Source organism: Lepidochelys kempii, chromosome 9 (genome assembly GCF_965140285.1).
Source record: "Lepidochelys kempii isolate rLepKem1 chromosome 9, rLepKem1.hap1, whole genome shotgun sequence".
Classification (NCBI taxonomy): Eukaryota; Metazoa; Chordata; order Testudines; family Cheloniidae; genus Lepidochelys; species Lepidochelys kempii.
The window spans coordinates 38231655-38251485 of NC_136388.1; the positions used below are offsets into that span (position 1 = coordinate 38231655).

At 42.7% G+C, this 19831-nt stretch overlaps 1 protein-coding gene across 1 annotated transcript in view; it reads left to right on the forward strand.

Moving 5' to 3' along the window:
- Positions 1-19831, forward strand: part of EPHA4 (EPH receptor A4) — a 125746-nt gene that overhangs the window by 84221 nt on the left and 21694 nt on the right. Inside the window, exons 6-9 of the mRNA XM_073359960.2 lie at positions 9012-9136; positions 10240-10399; positions 11766-11877; positions 19253-19311. Of these exons, the coding sequence (XP_073216061.1) occupies positions 9012-9136; positions 10240-10399; positions 11766-11877; positions 19253-19311 (456 nt within the window). The remainder of the gene's footprint in view (positions 1-9011; positions 9137-10239; positions 10400-11765; positions 11878-19252; positions 19312-19831) is intronic.

Consider the following 19831-nt stretch of genomic DNA (forward strand, 5'->3'; position numbering starts at 1 on the left):
ATGCTTCACATTCTTGAGGGCCATCTACTGGAACCTTGCCCAGTAACTATTTACATATATATGCATCTATACCATAGAGCAGTGGTTCTCAAAGCCAGTCTGCCGCTTGTTCAGGGAAAGCCCCTGGCAAGCCGGACTGGTTTGTTTACCTCCCGTGTCCGTAGGTTCGGCTGATCGTGGCTCCCACTGGCCGCGGTTCACCGCTCCAGGCCAATGGGGGCTGCGGGAAGGGCAGCCAGCACGTCCCTTGGCCCACGCTGCTTCCCACAGCCCCCGTTTGCCTGGAGCGGCAAACTGTGGCCAGTGGGAGCCGCGATCAGCTAAACCTGTGGACGCGGCAGGTAAACAAACCGGTCCGGCCCACCAGGGGCTTTCCCTGAACAAGCAGCAGACCGGCTTTGAGAAGCACTGTTCTATACCAACAAGTAGAACTGTTGGCTTGTGGAGAATAGAGTTCGGTGCATCTTCTAACATGACAGAGTAATGTGTGCTCTCCACATGCCCCTAGCCAGAGTTCAGCCCATGGGATGCTACTTTAATATGATGCTTTCATGCTGTCCCTCAGAACAGGTTTTAAACCTGGAATCAATGTTAAGGGATGTCCCAGCTATCTCCGATTATCATGGCTGCCTGTCCCACATTCTGCTATTCTCTTTATCCACTGTAATCTATTAAAGGGACATTGTCGCTCTGTTTAAGCTGCCGAATTTGTTTCTCTTTTATGTTGAGGCAAATTCTAATCTCAGTTACAGGTAGAAGTAACTCCACTGCGGCCAGTGGCTCAGTACCTGCCCAGGTTAGGGAGCTGGCAGCTAATTCCAAATTTACAAGCTGCTTATGACTGTAGAATTTCTTTAAAGCAATTTGCAGTGCTAAATCCATCCACCCCTTTTGTGTTAATAGACATTTAGGAATGTTTCTTTGCCTATTCCCCCCTCCCCACCCAGCAATTGTAATGTTCAGACAGATTTTTTTCGAACTGAAAGACTTGTTTTCCTGTTTATTTTAAACTGGCATTCATACATACAGGAAAAATACACACAGTATCCTGCCATGTTTCTGTTGGCAAGTATTAAGTTATCCTTGTCAGAACATGCCAACAGGATTTCTTAGCAAGCTAGCAGAAAGAAAACAAGCGGTGCTCAGACTAAACAGACCCCATGCTTGGGTGTAATGCAGGATTCTTGTTAAACAGTGCTCCCCTAAATGATGCTCAGCAGATTCTGTGTTTGTTTGGTTTATAGCTGTTCTGTGGGAATGCGTAGTAGTGATTACAGATTCAAGTCTTTGGAGTTAATCCAGATATACTCTATTGTAACTGAGATCAGAATTTGGCCCTCAGAGATTAATAGCCAGGTTCTCTAATTTTTGTTGTCCCCAGTGGATGCAAAGCCAGTGTAGCTGCCTCCTGCACCACCCCTCTGCCACTGAAGCTTCTGATATAAGCTACAGGCAGGCACTAGTAGTATGTCTAGACAGCAAATAAATAAATAAAATAAAAAATGAATGTGTCAGGGAGTCTCCAGGCTTGGACCAACTAACTCGGGCTTGTTCTTTGGGCCTAAATATATCAGAGTAGACATTCCTGCTTGCGCTGGAGCCCAGACTCCCAAGACCCTCTTCCCTCACCAGGTTTTAGAGCCTGGGCTCCAGTCCACAGGCGGAGTTACATAGTCCCGTGGTGCCTATGCTCCAGGAATATTCAGAGTCCAGGGGCCAAGCTCCACCTATGTACAGGGCTGGGTCTCTCCCCCGGCCCTGTGTGCCCCCCCTGCATGCCTCCCCCGGAGCATCTCCCACCCCTGAAGGCAGCCCAGAGCCTGCACCCAAACTCCCTCCCAGAGCCCGCTCCCCACACCCTCTCATGTACCCCAACCCCTTGCCCCGACCAGAGCTCACACCCCTCCCACATCCAAACTCCCTCCCAGAGCCTGCACCCCTCCTGCACCCAAACTCCCTCCCAGAGCCCGCACCCCTCCTGCACCCAAACTCCCTCCCAGAGCCTTAGGTAGGTGTGTGTGTGTCAGGAGGTGTGGGGGGAAGGAGGGGAGAGGGAGGATTTGGACCCATTCTGGGCACCACCAAAAATTATACAAACCTGCCACCTTCCTCCAGCCCGAATGTATACCTGGCTCTTTTTTAGTCCTGTAGTTGACCTGGGCTCTTAGATTTGTTGCTGGAGGTCTTTTTTTTTTCCCCCAGTGTAGATGTACTCAGTGTGTTTTGACAATCACCAGCTAACAGACAGCCCCTGAGGCTCCATAACCAGCTCCATGTCATTTAGAGCAGTCCCAGTGCTGCTCTAATCTATGGCAAGACTGGAATCTCACTCAGGGATCCACAACAGGTTCTTTGTGGTTCTTCTCTCAGCAGATGTGGTGTGCCTCTGAGAATGTAGGCCAGGACAGAGGTGACACGTGGGGGGGGGGGGGTGCACAGGGTCACATGCCCCCCCCCCTCAGATTTCTGCCAGGGTTTATATGTCGTGGCCTGAACCCCACTGCATACCACCAGAACCTTTAAATTGTGGCCTGAACCCCCACTATCAACAGTCTCTTCCAGGACAGGATGGTAAGAGGCATTGCACTCCAGTGATGGAAATTAGAGCAGCCTTAGGGCCATACTGACCATCAGCATTGATTGGGGGCAGAGGAGTCAGGAAGCTGCTGAAAAGTCATGTCGGCTACCCCATCAGGTAAACTCAGCAGAGCTCCATCACACCTAAGCATCTGCTTGTGGATTTTAAAGCCTGTGAGATGTATTTGAAAACTGAAAAATCCCTGGTTAGTGTGGCAGAGGTTATATAATGGCTTCAGGAATCAACCATCATATTTGGCATTTTGCAAATTTCAAACTGAGATTCCTTTCAAAAGGGACTTTTTTGTCAGTGACCCAAGCTTTGCTGTAAGCTTTTAACTTGATGGGAGTGAGAGCCAGCTTTTGAGGTTCTGCAGCACTCCCAAAGCAGGTGAGTGCTCTTACTAGAAGAAAAGAAAATTGAAAGGAAAATTTTAGCTTTCTTGTTTACATTTAAAAAAAAACCCAACCCTTATATTTCTATCCCTTTTCCTTCTGAAGGAAAATATAATTGATGTGAACCAATCACTTGACCCGAGAGCTTGTCACTCCTTTATCTTAAAGATCACAGGTTATTCACAAAAAGAAAAGGAGGACTTGTGGCACCTTAGAGACTAACCAATTTATTAGAGCATGAGCTTTCGTGAGCTACAGCTCACTTCCTCAGATGCAAGGTTATTCACAGTGAGTGGCTTTTGGAGTCTGGAAAAAATACAACCATATGTCCCTTGGTTTTGGGGACTATCTCACGTATAGGTGGCAGTACCACCCAGCCTATTGCTTATGGCACTAGAGCCACTGTAACCGGCTACTAGTCAGCTAACTCTGAGTCAGTTCTTTTACTGAGCAGCTCGCATGTCCTCTGGCCACAAGGAGGTTCCGGGAAGCCGAATAGCATGAGAAGCAGCCTGGTCTCGGCGAAGGATTGAGAGCAAGAGACTAATCCCAGCTTTCATGCTGATTTGGGTCACATAAACCCAAAATTTTCAAACTTGGGTGCCTAATGTTAGCCGTCTAATTCCAGAGATGTAGATTTAGATGCGTCACTTTAATCTTCATGTTTGAAAATGCTTATCTTAAGCGCTCTGTGCCTCAGTTTCCAAAGGGAGGAGAGTAGCAGACCAATCATCTTTCTTAGAAGACAACAACAGCTAGCAGGAGATTGCAGAGGAAGGAGGATTGTGTGAAGACAGAGGATTATAGAGTGTTTTGTGAGGCCTTCTGTGGCTCAGATAAGCAACCACAAAAACAAGGAGTCCAGTGGCACCTTAAAGATTAACAGATTTATTTGGGCATAAGCTTTTGTGGGTAAAAAGCCAACTTCTTCATATGCATGGAGTGAAAATTACAGGTGCAGGAATTATTATACTGACACATGAAGAGAAGGTAGTTACCTTACAAGTGGAGAACCAGTGCTGTCAGGGCCAATTCAATCAGGGTGGATGTAGTCCACTCCCAATAATTGAGGAAGAGGTGTCAATTCCAGGGGAGGGAAAGTTGCTTTTGTAGTGAGCCAGCCACTCCCAGTCCCTATTCAAGGCCAAATCAATGGTTTTAAATCTGCAAATGAATTTTAGTTCTGCAGTTTCTCTTTGAAGTCTGTTTCTGAAGTTTTTTTGTTCAAGTATAGCTACTTTTAAATCTGTTATAGAATGTCCAGGGAGATTGAAGTGTTCTCCTGCTGGCTTTTGTATGTTACCATTCCTGATGTCCGATTTGTGTCCATTTATTCTTTTATGTAGGGACTGTCCAGTTTACCCAATGTACATGGCAGAGGGGCATTGCTGTCACATGATGGCATATATCACATTAGTAGATGTGCAGGTGACTGAGTCCCTGATGGTGTGGCTGGTGTGGTTGGGATCTCTGATGGTGTTGCTAGAGTAGATATGGGGACAGAGTAGGCAATGCGGTTTGTTACAGGGATTGGTTCCTGGGTTAGAGGTTCTGTTGTGTGGTGTGTAGTTGCTGGTGAGTATTTGCTTCAGGTTGGGGGGCTGTCTGTAAGCGAGGACTGGCCTGCCTCCCAAGGTAAGCAACCAAACTTATTTCACTAGTTCTTCTGTCACTAGTTCATTTGTTACTGTTACACAGGAAGTGGGTTCATATGGGGAGGGTACTGTTTTCTGATCATTAAGATGCATGTTAAAAATAACCTAAAATTTACCAGGCTGCATGCACTGTTCCCAGATCCCCAGCATGGAAAATGGCCCTGGAAAAAAATGTTAATAGTCATGGGGAGGGAGGGGTATGTAATGTAGTTGTGTGTCAGTCCCAGGATATTAGAGAGACAAGGTGGGTGAGGTAACATCTGTTATTGGACCAACTTCTGTTAGTGAGAGACACAAGCCACACACACAGAGCAGGGGTGGTTATTGAGAGTTCTAGCCCAATTTTTCAAAAGTGCACACACATCTAGCTTGCAATTAGGATTCAGATGTGCACAACTGGGCTCACGTGCATTGGGTGTTTCACACAGGCATGTTGTCACACATATATTCGAAAACTTGGCCTTACATAGTTCCCATTGATGGTTTTCTGTGGTAGTTACCTGAGAAGAGAATTTGAAGAGATGCCTTTTAAATTCAGTCTCGTTCATGTAAAAATACAGGGCTAAATTCTGACTCCTTTCACGTCAGCGAGACATCTCGCAAATGCAGGTTCTATCCAACATGAGTAAGTTACAAGAATCTGGCACAGATCATTTTTGCTTTTAGAAACCTTTTAAAAACATGCATGCACCCTTTCTCTTCAAACATCCTATTCATGCTGTGAGGTTACTTAATATAGTTTTGAAAATCAGATTTAAAAGAACATTACAAGGTGTAGATTCAAAGAAAAATCCTTGTGCATATCAGGTTTCTTGTATTAGCTTTTCATTTCAATAAATAGAAGATCTTATTTTATGTCTCCTTTGCTTTCTGAAGATTTTTTTTCTGCTTTAATCCCTCATATGTATAATACATTAAAGTCATTAATAATGAAGTAGGCTTTTAGCATCTACCCTGGAAGGTAAAACCCTTAATCACAGTAACATCATGAGTGCATTCAAGCATTTAATTTTGATGTCTGACAGCATTTTAAAGCACATAGCCATTGATAAGAACAAATAAGTGTTGTTATGTTTAATTGAGGGGGAAGCATGAAAAACCCTAAACTTCAAGTAATTAAATTTAAATATGTCATTTGAATTTAGCTGAGGTAATGTATAAACTGAGGTATATTTTTCAATCAGTGAAAGACCTCTTGAGTAAGCATGATACATTTAAATTCAAATCCTGGGGAGTAGAAAGTAAACCCTGCTGTGGTTAAGAAGGTAACTTGACTAAAACACTGAGCATTGTGTGCCTTTGACATCCAAGTACTCAGGTTTCAAGTACTTTCATAAAGGGCTGTTTTCACTCCTGGCTGCTTACAGGCCAGAGACCTCTCATTGCAACTGTTTATTTCCTGTTGTTGTCCCCCTCCCAATACTAATATGAACTGGTAATGAAACACTGTCATGCTGCCTCTGCCCTCCTTTCAATTGCCCCAAAACTGTTATAATTCAGGGCTTGTTGGCCCTAGGAAATGGCTTTATGGCACTTGGGTGAAATTTTTGTAGTGCATCTGCTCTCTCTCCCCGTTTGTAGGCCACAAACACAGAACTGTAGTAATAAAACTATTAGTAGGTGTTTAATGGCAGGTTATTGAGGAAGTAGATAAAAGAACATTGCTGTATTCACATCAGTATGGGGGTGGAGTTTTTAAAGGAGACAAATTGCTGAGCTTTGAACTTAAAAAAGTTATACTTAGCCATTTTGTCAAAGGGAATCTCCTTTTATTTCACACCAAAGTATCTCCAGTCAGTCTTCACTGTGAAATATACTGGTTTGGTAGAATTTCTACACAGTATGTAACATTTTAGTATGTATGTGTCTGCCTGCAGACATGGATATTAGAGGTGGGGAGTTGTAACTTGGTATTATTTTGGCAACAATGTTTCACTTCTATACCACTTGATGTATTTCTCTCTGTTGAGCACCTCCAATGATAACAGATTTCACGAGGCATACTTTTTTAGAAATTGAGGTCCATAATAGCTGTGCTGCTTGGATGTCTGGAGGAGAGTAACATTCCAGTTACATAGTTTGTGATCAACCAATTGCTTGTCCAGATATTGAATTAAAAAATAAAAGACACTTTTTTTTCATTAGAGAGACAAGGTGGGTGAGGTAATATAGTTTATTGGAACAACTTTGATTGGTGAGATAGACAAGCTTTCGAGCTTACATAGAGCTCCTCTTCAGGTCTGGAAAATGTACCCAGAGTGTCTCAGCTAAATACAAGGTGGAATAGATTGTTTAGTATAAGTAGTTAACACATATTTTAAGGGACCATTCAAGGTGAAGTAGCTCATTAACATCTCTCCAGTAATGGGGGTGCGGGGGGGCGGAGGGGGTGGAGAGTATTGCTAATGTGCTGTGTGTGTGTGCGTGCAGAAAATGAACCTGATTTCCATTTTATTAGCTAAGCAGTGATGTTACTGCAAAGCAAAGCAAGGAGAATGTGCCCTTGGTTTAGAAGCCATTGGGTTATCAAGCAGGAGAGTTGCATTACCAATCCCAGTCATGTCACATATATAACTTGATGGAACACACCTGAAACCTCCCTGTTGGTTTATGTTTATAGTCTCCTCCTGTCATCCAGTATCTGTCTGTGCACGTGAGATACAGAGACAGACAGACAGAGAGAAAGGGTCTGGAGGCATTTCTAACAGAGATGCCAAGCTGTCAAATAATAAATCAGGAAGAGACTCCCTGATGGCTTCACTTCAGCAGGAAGACTCCCTTTTGTGACTATGTGTGTGGTGTCTGCTGGTTATTTTCACTCCCATCAGACCCGTCTGATACGGTCAAGTAGGTTTGAAGCTTTCACGTTCAATTTTCCCTTCATTTATTGTGACTATTTTATTTCTCCGTCTTTCTCTGTAGTTTTCAGGAATACACATTACATCCTCCTTTCTCTTTTGACTACTTTCATGGATCTTCATCTCAGAGTTAAAAAAAATAAAAATCTGTATTTTTCTAGGGTTTCAGGGACAAAAGAGGAAATACATTCAATTTAGGAAGACCTCTAATCTCTGGTTATACAGAATGGCTTTGTTAGATAAGATTAAAAATTTCATGAATGTCCCTCTTCATCCCTGGAGACCCCACCATTTGTATCAGCTATTGTCAGTAGTGGCAGGGCTTGATAATAGCTGGCTAGAGACATGGCCACACAGCAACACAACAAGAACCAGGCAACCTGTTTCATAAATCTTCAGCAAACCCATTCCCCCAGCAGAGCTGTGAATCTGTTACTTTCATAGTCCTAGGGAAAATGCTTTGTCCTCCAACCAGTCAAAAAGTGAACTTCAGCACTATCAAGGGCCCAATTTGGAGTGCACATTGAGAAATATTCCATTGTCTTTTTAATTGTAACCCTTATTAAACATGGATGTAAATTTGAGTTGAATTTTGTTGGATACATGACTAATTTTCCAAAATCATGTTTCCTTTCTGCCCTGTCAGTGGAATTGGAAGTGTATGGTACTGTGAACCAACTGTAACTAGCTATCATTTTTATATAGGGACAGTTACCATTGGAGTCTTATTCACAGTACACCAGATTCTGATGTCTTCTTCATGGTGGGTAGCACCTGGCTCCCCAAGTAGTCCCATTAAAGTCAGAATCTGACCATCTGGAGTAAGCCCATTGACTTCAGTTGGACTACTCACAGGCTATGGTACTTCACAGCATGAGTTAGGGTGGCAGAAAAACTGGCCCATATACTTGAGATGCAAGAATCCCAGTGTTTATGGGAGAAGCTGAATTTGTAAACAGTGGGCTCTCACTGAAACAAAAGTCCCTCAACTTCAGAGGGACGAGGATTGAGCCAAAGGTCGATATCCCATTTCTTGTAATGTTAATAGCTAGTGAAATGACACCAGTTAATAGTGGAAGGTGAATAGGTGGAATTGCTGTGGAGCCAGAACTAACAATTCCAAGGCCTCATGCGGCATGTTTAGTAAAGGTCAGAAATGAGCCAACATCTCCTAGTATGTTAGCCTCTTACAGGGCTTTGGCTGCAGGCATGGTGTAACATCACAGTACTTGGATCACCATGCTGTTACTTCGGAGACTCCCGCTCTAGTATGGACCAGAATCCAAGAATGGGCTTGTTAGAGAATCTTTTGGTAAGAATAAAAGCTCACTGTGCTGTAGGTAATAGCAGCAAAAATAGCAGCTTTATGCGCAAACACAAGTCTTCTCTTCAAGAGACGTTTTAATTCCCGGCAGTGCTATAGATTCACAAAGCCCATTGAGTAGGAAAGCTACAATTAAAAATACATGATCCTCATTTAAAAATAAAATATTGCTAATATACAGTTTTTCTTTTTTCTTGTCAGCTCCGTCTCCAATTGCTTTGATACAGGCTAAAGAAATAACAAGGCACAGTGTTGCATTGGCCTGGCTGGAACCTGACAGGCCGAATGGAGTCATCTTGGAATATGAAGTCAAATATTATGAGAAGGTATTACTCAAAATGATCAGATGAGGTTTGTTTCCATTACAGCCATTCCCAGATAGGATCTCATTATTGGGACCAAATAGGTTTGATTTCAGAATCATATCCAATTAGGGATTTCATACACTTGAACAGTTACACTGAATAATGAGAATAATATACTGCACTCTCCTCTAACAGTGTATTTGGTTTTTTTTCTTTTCTTCTCCCTTAGAACCAGGTTTTTACAGAGAACATATTTATAATGAGAATCAATATAGCTGAGAAGTAGTAATACATTAGTCTTACGTCAGAGACAGAAGTGTAATAATGAAGCATGTAACACAGTAATAATAATAAGATCTGTTTAAGTCAATGGCTTCTGCTTAGAGTGATGGTGTGGGTTTGATGGCTTTTAATAGAAAATAAGGAAAAGAAAATTACATTCTTTAGTCTTTCCAAGTTATAGGGAGACATTATTTCTACAAAATAATTTGTCTCTCCTCAAGTACAGAACTATGAAAAGAGCTATTTGCTTTCACGGTTGCCTGGAAAATGAACAGTTACCTTTTCTTTCTCTCTCTCTCTTTTTTCTTTTTTTAAAGGTAATTGCTTATTTGCCTCCCTAATAAAGCCAGAAAGGGCAGCTGATTTTCACTGAAACTAGATTACAACATTTTCTGACACATTTTCCAGCCTGAAATAGACTTTAAGACATGGGCTTTCTGGCAGACATTTCCCAAGGGTTTCTTGGATATGTAGCTCCTGGCTGGAAGAGAGGAAAAAGAAAGAGTGAACGAGCATAAAATGTTATTTGTTCATCAGCAGGATCATGATTGAAGACCTGGCTACTTTCCAGAGAATTTTATCGTTCGATTTCTGAAAGAGACATTAGACCTACCATCATTAGACATACCATCCCCATCATCCTTTCTGGCCATCCCCAAGACCCCCTTTTAAAACCCAGTACTAGTAAGGGTAACAACAAAAACCTTTCTAGGGATCTTTTGAAAAGTCCATTGCTATTAGTCATAGCCTCAGCACAGATTTGGCAGCAAACTGGGGATCCAGGGTTCACTGTGCCTGGAGACATTTTTGTGTGCCTCACCCCTGTGCTCTGTTGCTCCTAGGACCAAAATGAGCGCAGCTATCGCATTGTGAAGACAGCCTCCAGGAACACAGATATCAAAGGCCTGAACCCTTTGACTTCATACGTGTTTCATGTGCGAGCCAGGACAGCAGCGGGATATGGGGACTTCAGTGGGCCATTTGAGTTCATGACTAACACAGGTAACAACATGTGCATCATTGGCAGAGGGCTGACAATAGATACATTCCTTCCCCCATTTCTTTCTTTCTTTCTTTCTTTCTTTCTTTCTTTCTTTCTTTCTTTCTTTCTTTCTTTCTTTCTTTCTTTCTTTCTTTCTTTCTTTCTTTCTTTCTTTCTTTCTTTCTTTCTTTCTTTCTTTCTTTCTTTCTTTCTTTCTTTCTTTCTTTCTTTACTCTATGCATATACTGAATATGACTGAGCTGCTTATTGGGAGTTTGACTTCATTTATTCACTTGAATGTGGCATCCGTATTGTGACTCCTGCGTGGCACTATGATTTGTAAAAATGGCTGTTGACTGCCATTTCCTCTGTTGTTTTCTGATCCGGCCTTAGTAAATGTGACGTTGCACAGTTATTTGGATGTGCTGCATACTGGATGCAAGATGCTTACAAATCTTAATGAAGAAACCTGAATGTGGTAGGCTAGAAGTACACACTATAAATGTTCTGAAGTTTTTTCTCTCATTGATTCATGGAGATTTATATTTTCAACTCCCTTTAATGATAATATGAATTATTTGCATAAATTTCCAGTGTGTCTCATCTAGAGAAGGATAAACCCCAGTTACTCTCCTTTTTTAATGTACTCTCCTTTTTTTATGTGAATCAGTGAGGTGTGTTGTGTGTGTCTCCTTACTTCTGTGTTTTCTCTTAAACAATTTTGCAAAGGGTGGCATTTGTAGATTGTGCTATCTGTGATTAGGTTCTCATTTGTTTAAGTCAAGGTAACATGTAATAGTCCACAAAAATGTGAATGGAGTGTTTGCTTCCTAAGACACCGGAAGGAAGAGGATATGACCGAACCTGTTTCTTTAATTTCCATTATGCAGGTCTGTTTAAATCACTTCAGGTCACGTCATTCTGTGTTAACTTCCCTCAGGCATGGCATGAGAAAACTTAAAATAGTCAATCCACCAGGCAAAGGGAAGACATTTTAAAACAACTTGCTCTGTTTGTGTCAGTGAGGAATGAGCATCTGGTCCATTAAAAAAAAATAAAGTAAACTGGGAAGCAATTCAGTGGGCAATAAAATAGGCATTATACCCTCTGACTGAGAATGGAGGGGCGAAGGAGAGGAAGTCCTTGTTCTCAGCGAGTTGAAGTTTCCCAAACCATTATCAAGCATAATGTCTTTAACTAATTAGGACCCTCCTGGAAAATTATGTTGAATGAATACATAATGAAGGCCTGAGACTGGCTTTGAGTAATACCCTGAACTGCCTCTGCAAATCAGAACACAGCACCAAGTGTTGCCGTGACAATTTTGTACTGTAGGTGGCTGTGCCTGAGGTGTGTGACACTAACTGATGTCTTCTCTATCTCTAGTTCCTTCCCCCATTATTGGTGATGGTACCAATCCCACAGTGCTTCTTGTCTCAGTGGCTGGCAGTGTTGTTCTCGTGGTCATTCTCATTGCTGCTTTTGTCATCAGCAGGAGGTAAGAACTTAAACCTCTCTCTCTGCCTCTCTCTTTCATAAGGGAGCTTTTTGTCTCATCCAAACAAAGCTGAATTCTTTGATTAGCATCATAAACAGTGCATTTGCATTACAAGCCCTCTCCCATGTAGCTTTGATCTTCTCAGCATAAGTACCACAGCAGTATGTAATGTAATGGTAATAGTTCCAGCACTATTTGCCCTTCAAATGCAAAGCTGATTTCTGTAACTGGGATTGAGAAGCAAGCCAACTGGATATTGTAATTTGATGTTGAGTTTAATGAGTCTGAGTACAGGGGATCTTCTTGGGTTGGCTTGTTACGTGTAGGGGAAGGAAAGCAGTACTGCAGTGAAGTAACGTGCATGGAGAACGTGAAACGGTCTTGCTTGGGTGTTTTTGGTTTTTGATTTTAATATCCCCAGTTGTCTGTACATGTCTGCATCAGCCATTGGGGTAGTTCTTCCATTGTGGGGAAGAAAGGCTCTAAAGAGAAGCCATAGGCACTCAATACTTTGTATACAGTAACACACCAGACTGGATCCATGGCTTCCATTTTCAGGCAGAACCATAATCTCCCATCAAGCACACGCTGCTGCTCCCAAAACAAGGTTTACCCCTCAGAAAAATCATTACAACATCTCATATCAGAGAGGAGAGAATACAAGTCGGCCCACTCTCTATATAGGGTCTGATCACATTAGCTATAAATGGGCACAGCTTCCTTCTGATTTACTCTTTCACTTCAAATCATCTTAAAAAGAGCAGTTAAATCAGTGTGATTATAATATCTGGTAAGTAGTCATGCATTGTAATGGCTTTCTGTGGGTGTTCAGCTCAACGCATCCATGCTGGCAGGAAAAAAGAGAAAAAGAATATATGAAAATGTAATGCAGAGAGACAGGTTTATTAAAAGCCATTGCAACAGAAAATAGCATCACCAGGGCTTGATGACTTAATCTCCTCTCTGCTTTTATTGATCACTTTATTATTTAAGGCCAGATTGATAGCGGGATACATTGGATTTCTAATTATGAGTCGCCACCTTGGAGAATTGAGCCTGTCGAGTTGTTCTGAGATGATTCCTTCCCCACCTCCCCCAATAAAAAAAAATGTCACTTCTCAAGGCTGATAAACACGGCTTGGTGATTGGCCCTCAATGGATCACTTTTTAGAAAATGAAATGTCAACCCCTTGCCCTAGTATTGATTCTCTTTAGTATCGGCCATAAAGCTGTCAAAGGAAAGGCTGCCTGGAGCCTGGTAGCTGACAGACTCGCTGATGCATACTCAGCCAATTCTTCTCCCCATTCAGGCTGTCTGTTTAGTTATCGCTGCCTAGAAGTGTTTAAATTGGACAAAACACAGATAAAGAGCAGGCTGGTAGCCAGGACCAAAGGCTGGCCTAAATGCTGGTGGGAATGCAGATAAGTTAGTCAAGTGGCAGTGGGTTCAAAGATGCCCCAGAGCTCTGCCTCAGTAGGTTTTAAGAGGCTGTGGAAGAGAAAAGACATAACGAAGTAAATGAAATGCCAAGGCAATAAAAAACCATGAGTCCCCTTCCTGGGATGTTCTGTGAATATCAGTGCATTTAGGATGTTTATCATAGCACTACATGCCTACATCCATTTAGCTCCAGTAGTTGGGAGTAGCTATTGAAAAACAAAGCCCAGTTTTCAAAAGCGGATGCCTTAATGGGGCACCTGAGGCCAGATCTGCACTAGAAACTTTTGCCAGTATGGCCATATTGGTAGGAGAGGTGAATTTTTGCAACCAAATAGAACCAATTTCTATACCAACAGAAGCCCAAGAGTAGACATTGTTATACCAACATAAAAGGACTTTTGCCAGCATAGCTTATTTTGTTCACCAACCACCTGCACTAGGAGGCTTTGCCAGCGTACCTACACCCGCAAACCTTTTCTAGTGTACACCTGGCCTAAATCTCATAGTTGTGCCAACAGGTCTGCACTTAGGTCTGCATTTATACAAACCTCCATTCTGTGCAGTTGTACTGATATCAGTATCAAGATGTGGGATAGGGATATCCATTTAGGGTGCCCACATTTGAAACTGGGCTTAATATTATCATTTAGCATTAAGTCAAATCAGTGCTCAAAAATCATCTTACAGCGGAAACTTTCCAAAGGACCGTGCTGTCTGCTACCTCCGACAGCCTGAGAATATGTTGTTCTCTTCTGTTCCTGGGAGAGTTTGTTAACATTAGGATTAATCCACTTAAGGGTTAGTTTAAACTTGCGTAGATTAAGTCACGTAAATTCATACAGCAAAGGACAGATGGCACCTTAAGCATTTCTACAAAGCTTCCTATAAGCACACCTCTAAATTCAGACTATTTCAAATGTAGCTTTTGGGGAACATTTGGAGCAAGAGGATGAGGCTTTATTTTCAGAAGGGAGTTGAGTGGAGAAAGATGACTTTTACGAACCCTTTTTTGGTTATCTAATTAAATTATTTTTTTTTTAATAAATGAAAAGAGGTCTCTTGGGTAGTAGATTGGTTTACCTTCCACTCTCTGAATTTGTTGCGGACACATCAGCAAAATGAAGACAGATTGAGGCATGGAATTATGTGGCAGGCTGCAGCTTTTATTAAACTTTAGCACAGGCAAGGAGTACTACCCGCCCATCTCCCACACTCTTCTATACCAGCCATTTAATTGGTTCTAGTGAATGGGTTACAGGGCTCCTTACCGTATAACCTGTATCTTGGGGTAGGCTCTTCTTAGCCTACCCCACACCGCCTGACTCTGCTCTCTCTCTCTGAGTCCTAGCACCCTTCCCCCCACAACCCCTACAAGGGGGAGGGAGGGTGCAGAAGGGTGGGGACCATGAGGGCCACAAGGTCTCACCCTGTCCCTTAAGCCCAAAGCCCATCACCAAATTGCAGGTGTTTTACTGTGGGAACTGTTGATTTAAGTCTTTCATCTGCACTGGAAAATGGGCCGCAGGTTGTGACGAGTTAACAACCCAACCTAGGTACTAAGCGCTTTCCTACTAACCGACTGTACAGCACAGCTTGATAGTACAGCAAGGAAAGCGAAAAACTCCCCGGTCCTCTGCCACGTGGTCTATGGGAGAAAAAATTCCTTCCTGACCCCTCAAATGGGCAATTAGCCAGACTAGCAGCATCTTTCAGGCCAGATGCCCATTACTAGTTCAGGATCGGTAGGGTGGGACTGCTGGAATGGAGCCAAAAGAGGCTCCACATGGCCCCCACTCCAGGTTAAATCTTGAGAGCTGGGGAATGCTGCCACCCCACTGGCCAGTGGGTGCCAGAGACTCCCAGGGGGAGAAGCTACCGTGTGTCCCTCAGCAACTATCCCCCTTCACTGCTGGCCCCATCAAATTCCCCCACTCACTGAGGCAGGTGGTGGGCATTTAGCTGAATGAGTTGCCCACCTTTTACTAATGAGCCTTGGAACACCAGGCTATCTCAGTCATACCCTTGCGCTCTCCTGGCAGGCAGTATTTTAATCAGAGCAGCTCTAACCCTCAGCTCTCCTTTTGTTTGTAAATGGTAAAGGTGCCAGCAGCCATGCAGAGGCTGAGAGAGCAGCCCAGAGTGCATGCTGCTTCACCACAATACATGCTAATCCCCCCCTTTGTTGTTTGTGGGGCAGGCCTATAGGGAAAAAAGCCCCACCCCTTCTTTATCTCCAAGTGCCACCTGTAGACTTGCCCGCATCTCTGACTCCTGCAGTTTGTGAAAGCTTCTGTATTCTCTTCCTGAACACCGCCCCTATTTAATCACCACCCCTGAAATCCCTATAATTATGGAATTCAAACTTGGGACAAAGGTTTCCTTCTGTCATTCAGGTGAGCTCTCTGTGGATGTCAGTTCATGTCCAGATTTCCTCCCTGTGGCTCAATGAGTGAATAATGAGCTTCCAGGGTTCCCCGCCCCCCCAGGGACAATTGTAGACAGCAGTGTCCCGCCCCAAGCCAAGGAGAAAAGGTCAACAGGTGACAAAGATAGAAGTGGAAGCAGGTAGTTAGTTTGGAAGGTATTATTAAAAGCTAATAAGCTACAATTATATTGCTTGAACAGTAATTCCTGTGTTTCCTTTTACCTGTTATGCATCCTAGGGTGTTTTGGGCTAGTTTTTATGTAGGGCTTAGAGGGAAGTTTTTAAACAAGATGAAAAGGATATTTTAATACTTAAGCCACTTTCATGTAACACACATTTTTATTGCATTTCTCACTTCTGCATGTCAGTATTAATTGAATTAGGTTGGAGGGGTCATAGATAAAATTCAGAATAACTTTTTTTCCTAAGTTAGGCTGATGGTGATCATTTACTTAACTGAAAGTGTTCTATGCATGCACAGCAATAGCAGTGCTGACATGTTCCTCTCTGCTAAAGGTCAGTTCCTATTATACACTTATAGACATTTTGTGCTGACTTTCACCCTATGCAACCCTCTTTCCTCCCCTCCCCCCCGGTAAATGAGAACAGAATTTGGTCCCTTGATTCACTGCAACAGTCGTCCACAGGCAATGAAAATGGCTTAACTCTGCATTTGGATTTAGAGGGTTTTTTAATGGTTTCCTTGTATTTGAAAGTATTGGTTTTTAATTAACTTAGCAAAGAAAGAAGTTCAGAGGCATTTGTGCTATGTGCAGTCCGTGGCATATGAATACAATTCCCAGGACATTATAGGGAGCTGTGAATCCTGGATCAAGGGCAGTGTGGGACTGTTTGGTGTTTTGTTGTGGGCAAATTATTTAGTATATTGCACGCTACAAACTGTGTTAGAAGAACATTATGATTGCAAAAGGAAGCTCTCAGAAGTTAGGAAATGCCACTTTAGCTACTGGAGAAACAGATAAGCAGACATAGGTTGTCATCTTCTGCATGGAGAAACACCAAAAGGAGATGAGATGTACTTTGTCAATGCATATCACAGGTATTTGCTGACAGCCTTCAGAAATTTTGAGTTCATTCCAGGCTCTGGAGGGGAGAGTGTTGTGGTAGTCACAGATTCTTCTTTCTGTTCTCCCCAAACATGACCCCTACTACCCTATCTCCTTCAGCCTGCCCCTGTCCTGTCTTTTTGCCACCCCGTCTCCTCAACCCAGTCACATTCTGCTCTCCTACCTAGTCCTAGTCCCCACTTCTAATGCTTCTCATTCCAATCCCAGTCTCTTTGCCAAGACAGTCCTAGTTTCTCCCTCCAGGGTCCAGGTCCAAGTTCCGGTCTCCCCAGACCCCTCAGTTCCTTGTCATACTAGTTGTCTAGCCACTCCAGTCTTCTTCCCCCCTCCTCAGGTGGTCCATTTCACTCATTTCGTCACTCCTCCCGCCCCTGGGCTCCTAGTTCCAGTCTCCTTACTTAGCCAGTCCCAGTCTCCCCACACATGTTTCTTATCTGATTGTAGTCCCCGTGGCTTCCTGTCCCAATCTCGTTGCCCAGCCAGACCCAGTCTGGACTGTTGGAAGTTTCATCATTGATGTCAGTAGGAGCAGCACTTGATCCCGAGCAATACTATATAACAATACTGTACCTAGCTCTGACAGGTTTCAGAGTAACAGCCGTGTTAGTCTGTATTCGCGAAAAGAAAAGGAGTACCTTGCTCTGTGTAGCACTTTTCATAAGTAACTGTTACCACGCAAGGAAGAGATCTTGGAGTCATTGTGGATAGTTCTCTGAAAACATCCACTCAATGTGCAGTGGCAGTCAAAAAAGCAAACAGAATTTTGGGAATCATTAAGAAAAAGAGAGATAATAAAACAGAAAATATATTGCCCTATATAAATCCATGGTATGCTCACATCTTGAATACTGCGTGCAGATGTGGTCGCCCCATCTCAAACAAGATATATTGGAATGGGAAAAGGTTCAGAAAAGGGCAACAAACATGCTTAGGGGTATGGAATTGCTGCCATATGAGGAGAGATTAATAAGACTGGGACTTTTCAGCTTGGAAAAGAGACAACTAAGGGGGGATATGAAAGAGGTCTATAAAATCATTACTGATGTAGAGAAAGTAAATAAGGAAGTGTTATTTACTCCTCTCATAACACAAGAACTAGGGGTCACCAAGTGAAATTAACAGTCAGCAGGTTTAAAACAAAAGGAAGTATTTTTTCACACAATGCACAGTCAACCTGTGGAACTCCTTGCCAGAGGATGATGTGAAGGCCAAGACTATAACAGGGTTCAAAAAAGAACTAGATAAATTCATGGAGGATAGGTCCATCAATGACTATTGACCAGGATGGGCAGGGATGGTGTCCCTAGCCTCTGTTGGCCAGAAGCTGGGAATGGGCGACAGGGAATAGATCACTTGATGATTACCAGTTCTGTTCATTCCCTCTGGGGCACCTGGCACTGGCCACTGTCAGAAGACTGGATACTGGGCTAGATGGACCTTTGGTCTGATCCAGTATGGCCGTTCTTATGTTTTGATGTAGTAGGTCTCAGGGTGCTTTACAAAGGAGGTCAGTATCATGAGGTCAGAGATTCAGAGGCCCATACAGGAGCAAGCAAGTGGAGTTGTTGGGCATCAATAACACCCAGCTTTGGGTTCCTTTGACTTTTGATCTGTCTCTGTATTTTTCAACTGCCCTCCCACCCTTTATAATGGGCCAAACCAAACCTTAGATCCAAACTTGGCACCTTTCAGTAGAAAAGTCCTCACTACAGAGATGTGTCCTGTATTAACTTCTCTCAAATCCACACAGACTTTGATGCTTAAAGCTATACTCGAATGCTTTTTTTAAAATGAAAGCCATAAATGGTATAAATGGTTGTGTGTTTACGTGTAGAAATAATAATGTGTAAACTTAATATGCTGTACCACCTATCATATTAATATTCACAGATGTGTAGACTGAAAGAGCTTGCTTTTTAAATTCCACCTCTAATTTTGTGCAATTAGAAGTGGATACAAAGGCTAGTATTTAGATGTCCGCCTAATTGTGCTTGCAAATCAATCAGTTAGACATCTACATGTTAGCATTTGCATCCACATTTAATTATACTAAAAAAACCGGGAGGCCTAATTGGGTCCCCTTTCAAAATTTGGCTTCAGAATTACAAAGATCTGTGTTTTAAAGAAAAGTAGCTGGAAAATAAACCTCCTTTTTCTTGAATGGAAATATGTAAATTCGAGTTTTTGTGTTTCCCTTGGTATGTTTGTTGGTGACAGTAACATCTAGAGCTGTGTAAGGAATGCAGCTTCTTGCATTGCTGTTGGTTATAAATTAGGCCATCAACTGTTGTAGGACCAACCCAGAACATAGGTCTTGGCAGGTAGAGCAATTCAAGTCTTGGCAGGTCAAGAAGATTCTGAGTTCATCTCCTAAATTAAGAGATTTATTTTGAATTGTAATGCTCTTTTTCATCCTGACAGACGCAGTAAGTACAGTAAGGCTAAGCAAGAGGCAGATGAGGAGAAACATTTGAATCAAGGTAAAAGGCAATGGTATTTGGTTTTTTTGTTCTGGTTCACAAAGCATGTCTGTGTTCTTATGCTTAGAAAATAAAGAATGACATTCCTCTTGAGATGACTATTTCACTGTTTTCCTTGTTTGCAGCCCTCCTCTGCCATAACAAAGCATCTAGTAGCAGGGAAACTTTGAATGGCAGGCTTTATTAAAAAATCCCAAAGGTTTTTTGGGGAAATTTTTTTTATTCCCTCTCACTCAAAAGGTTTGTATGACCTTTACTTCTGGCTGAAGATGATGGGCATGCTTTTCTGCCCAGTGTATGTCAAGGATGCTTCAGGATGGACCAGAGCAGGTGCTTAAGAGGAAATGTGAGGCCATGCATTCCTTCCTCAGATCTTGTCTACACTACAGGTTATTTCAGTATAACTTATGTCACTCAGGGGTGTGAATAATCAACACTCCTGAGCGACATAAGTTATACCAACCTAAGCGCCGGTTTAGACAGCGCTATGTTGGCAGGAGAGCTTCTCCGCTGACATAGC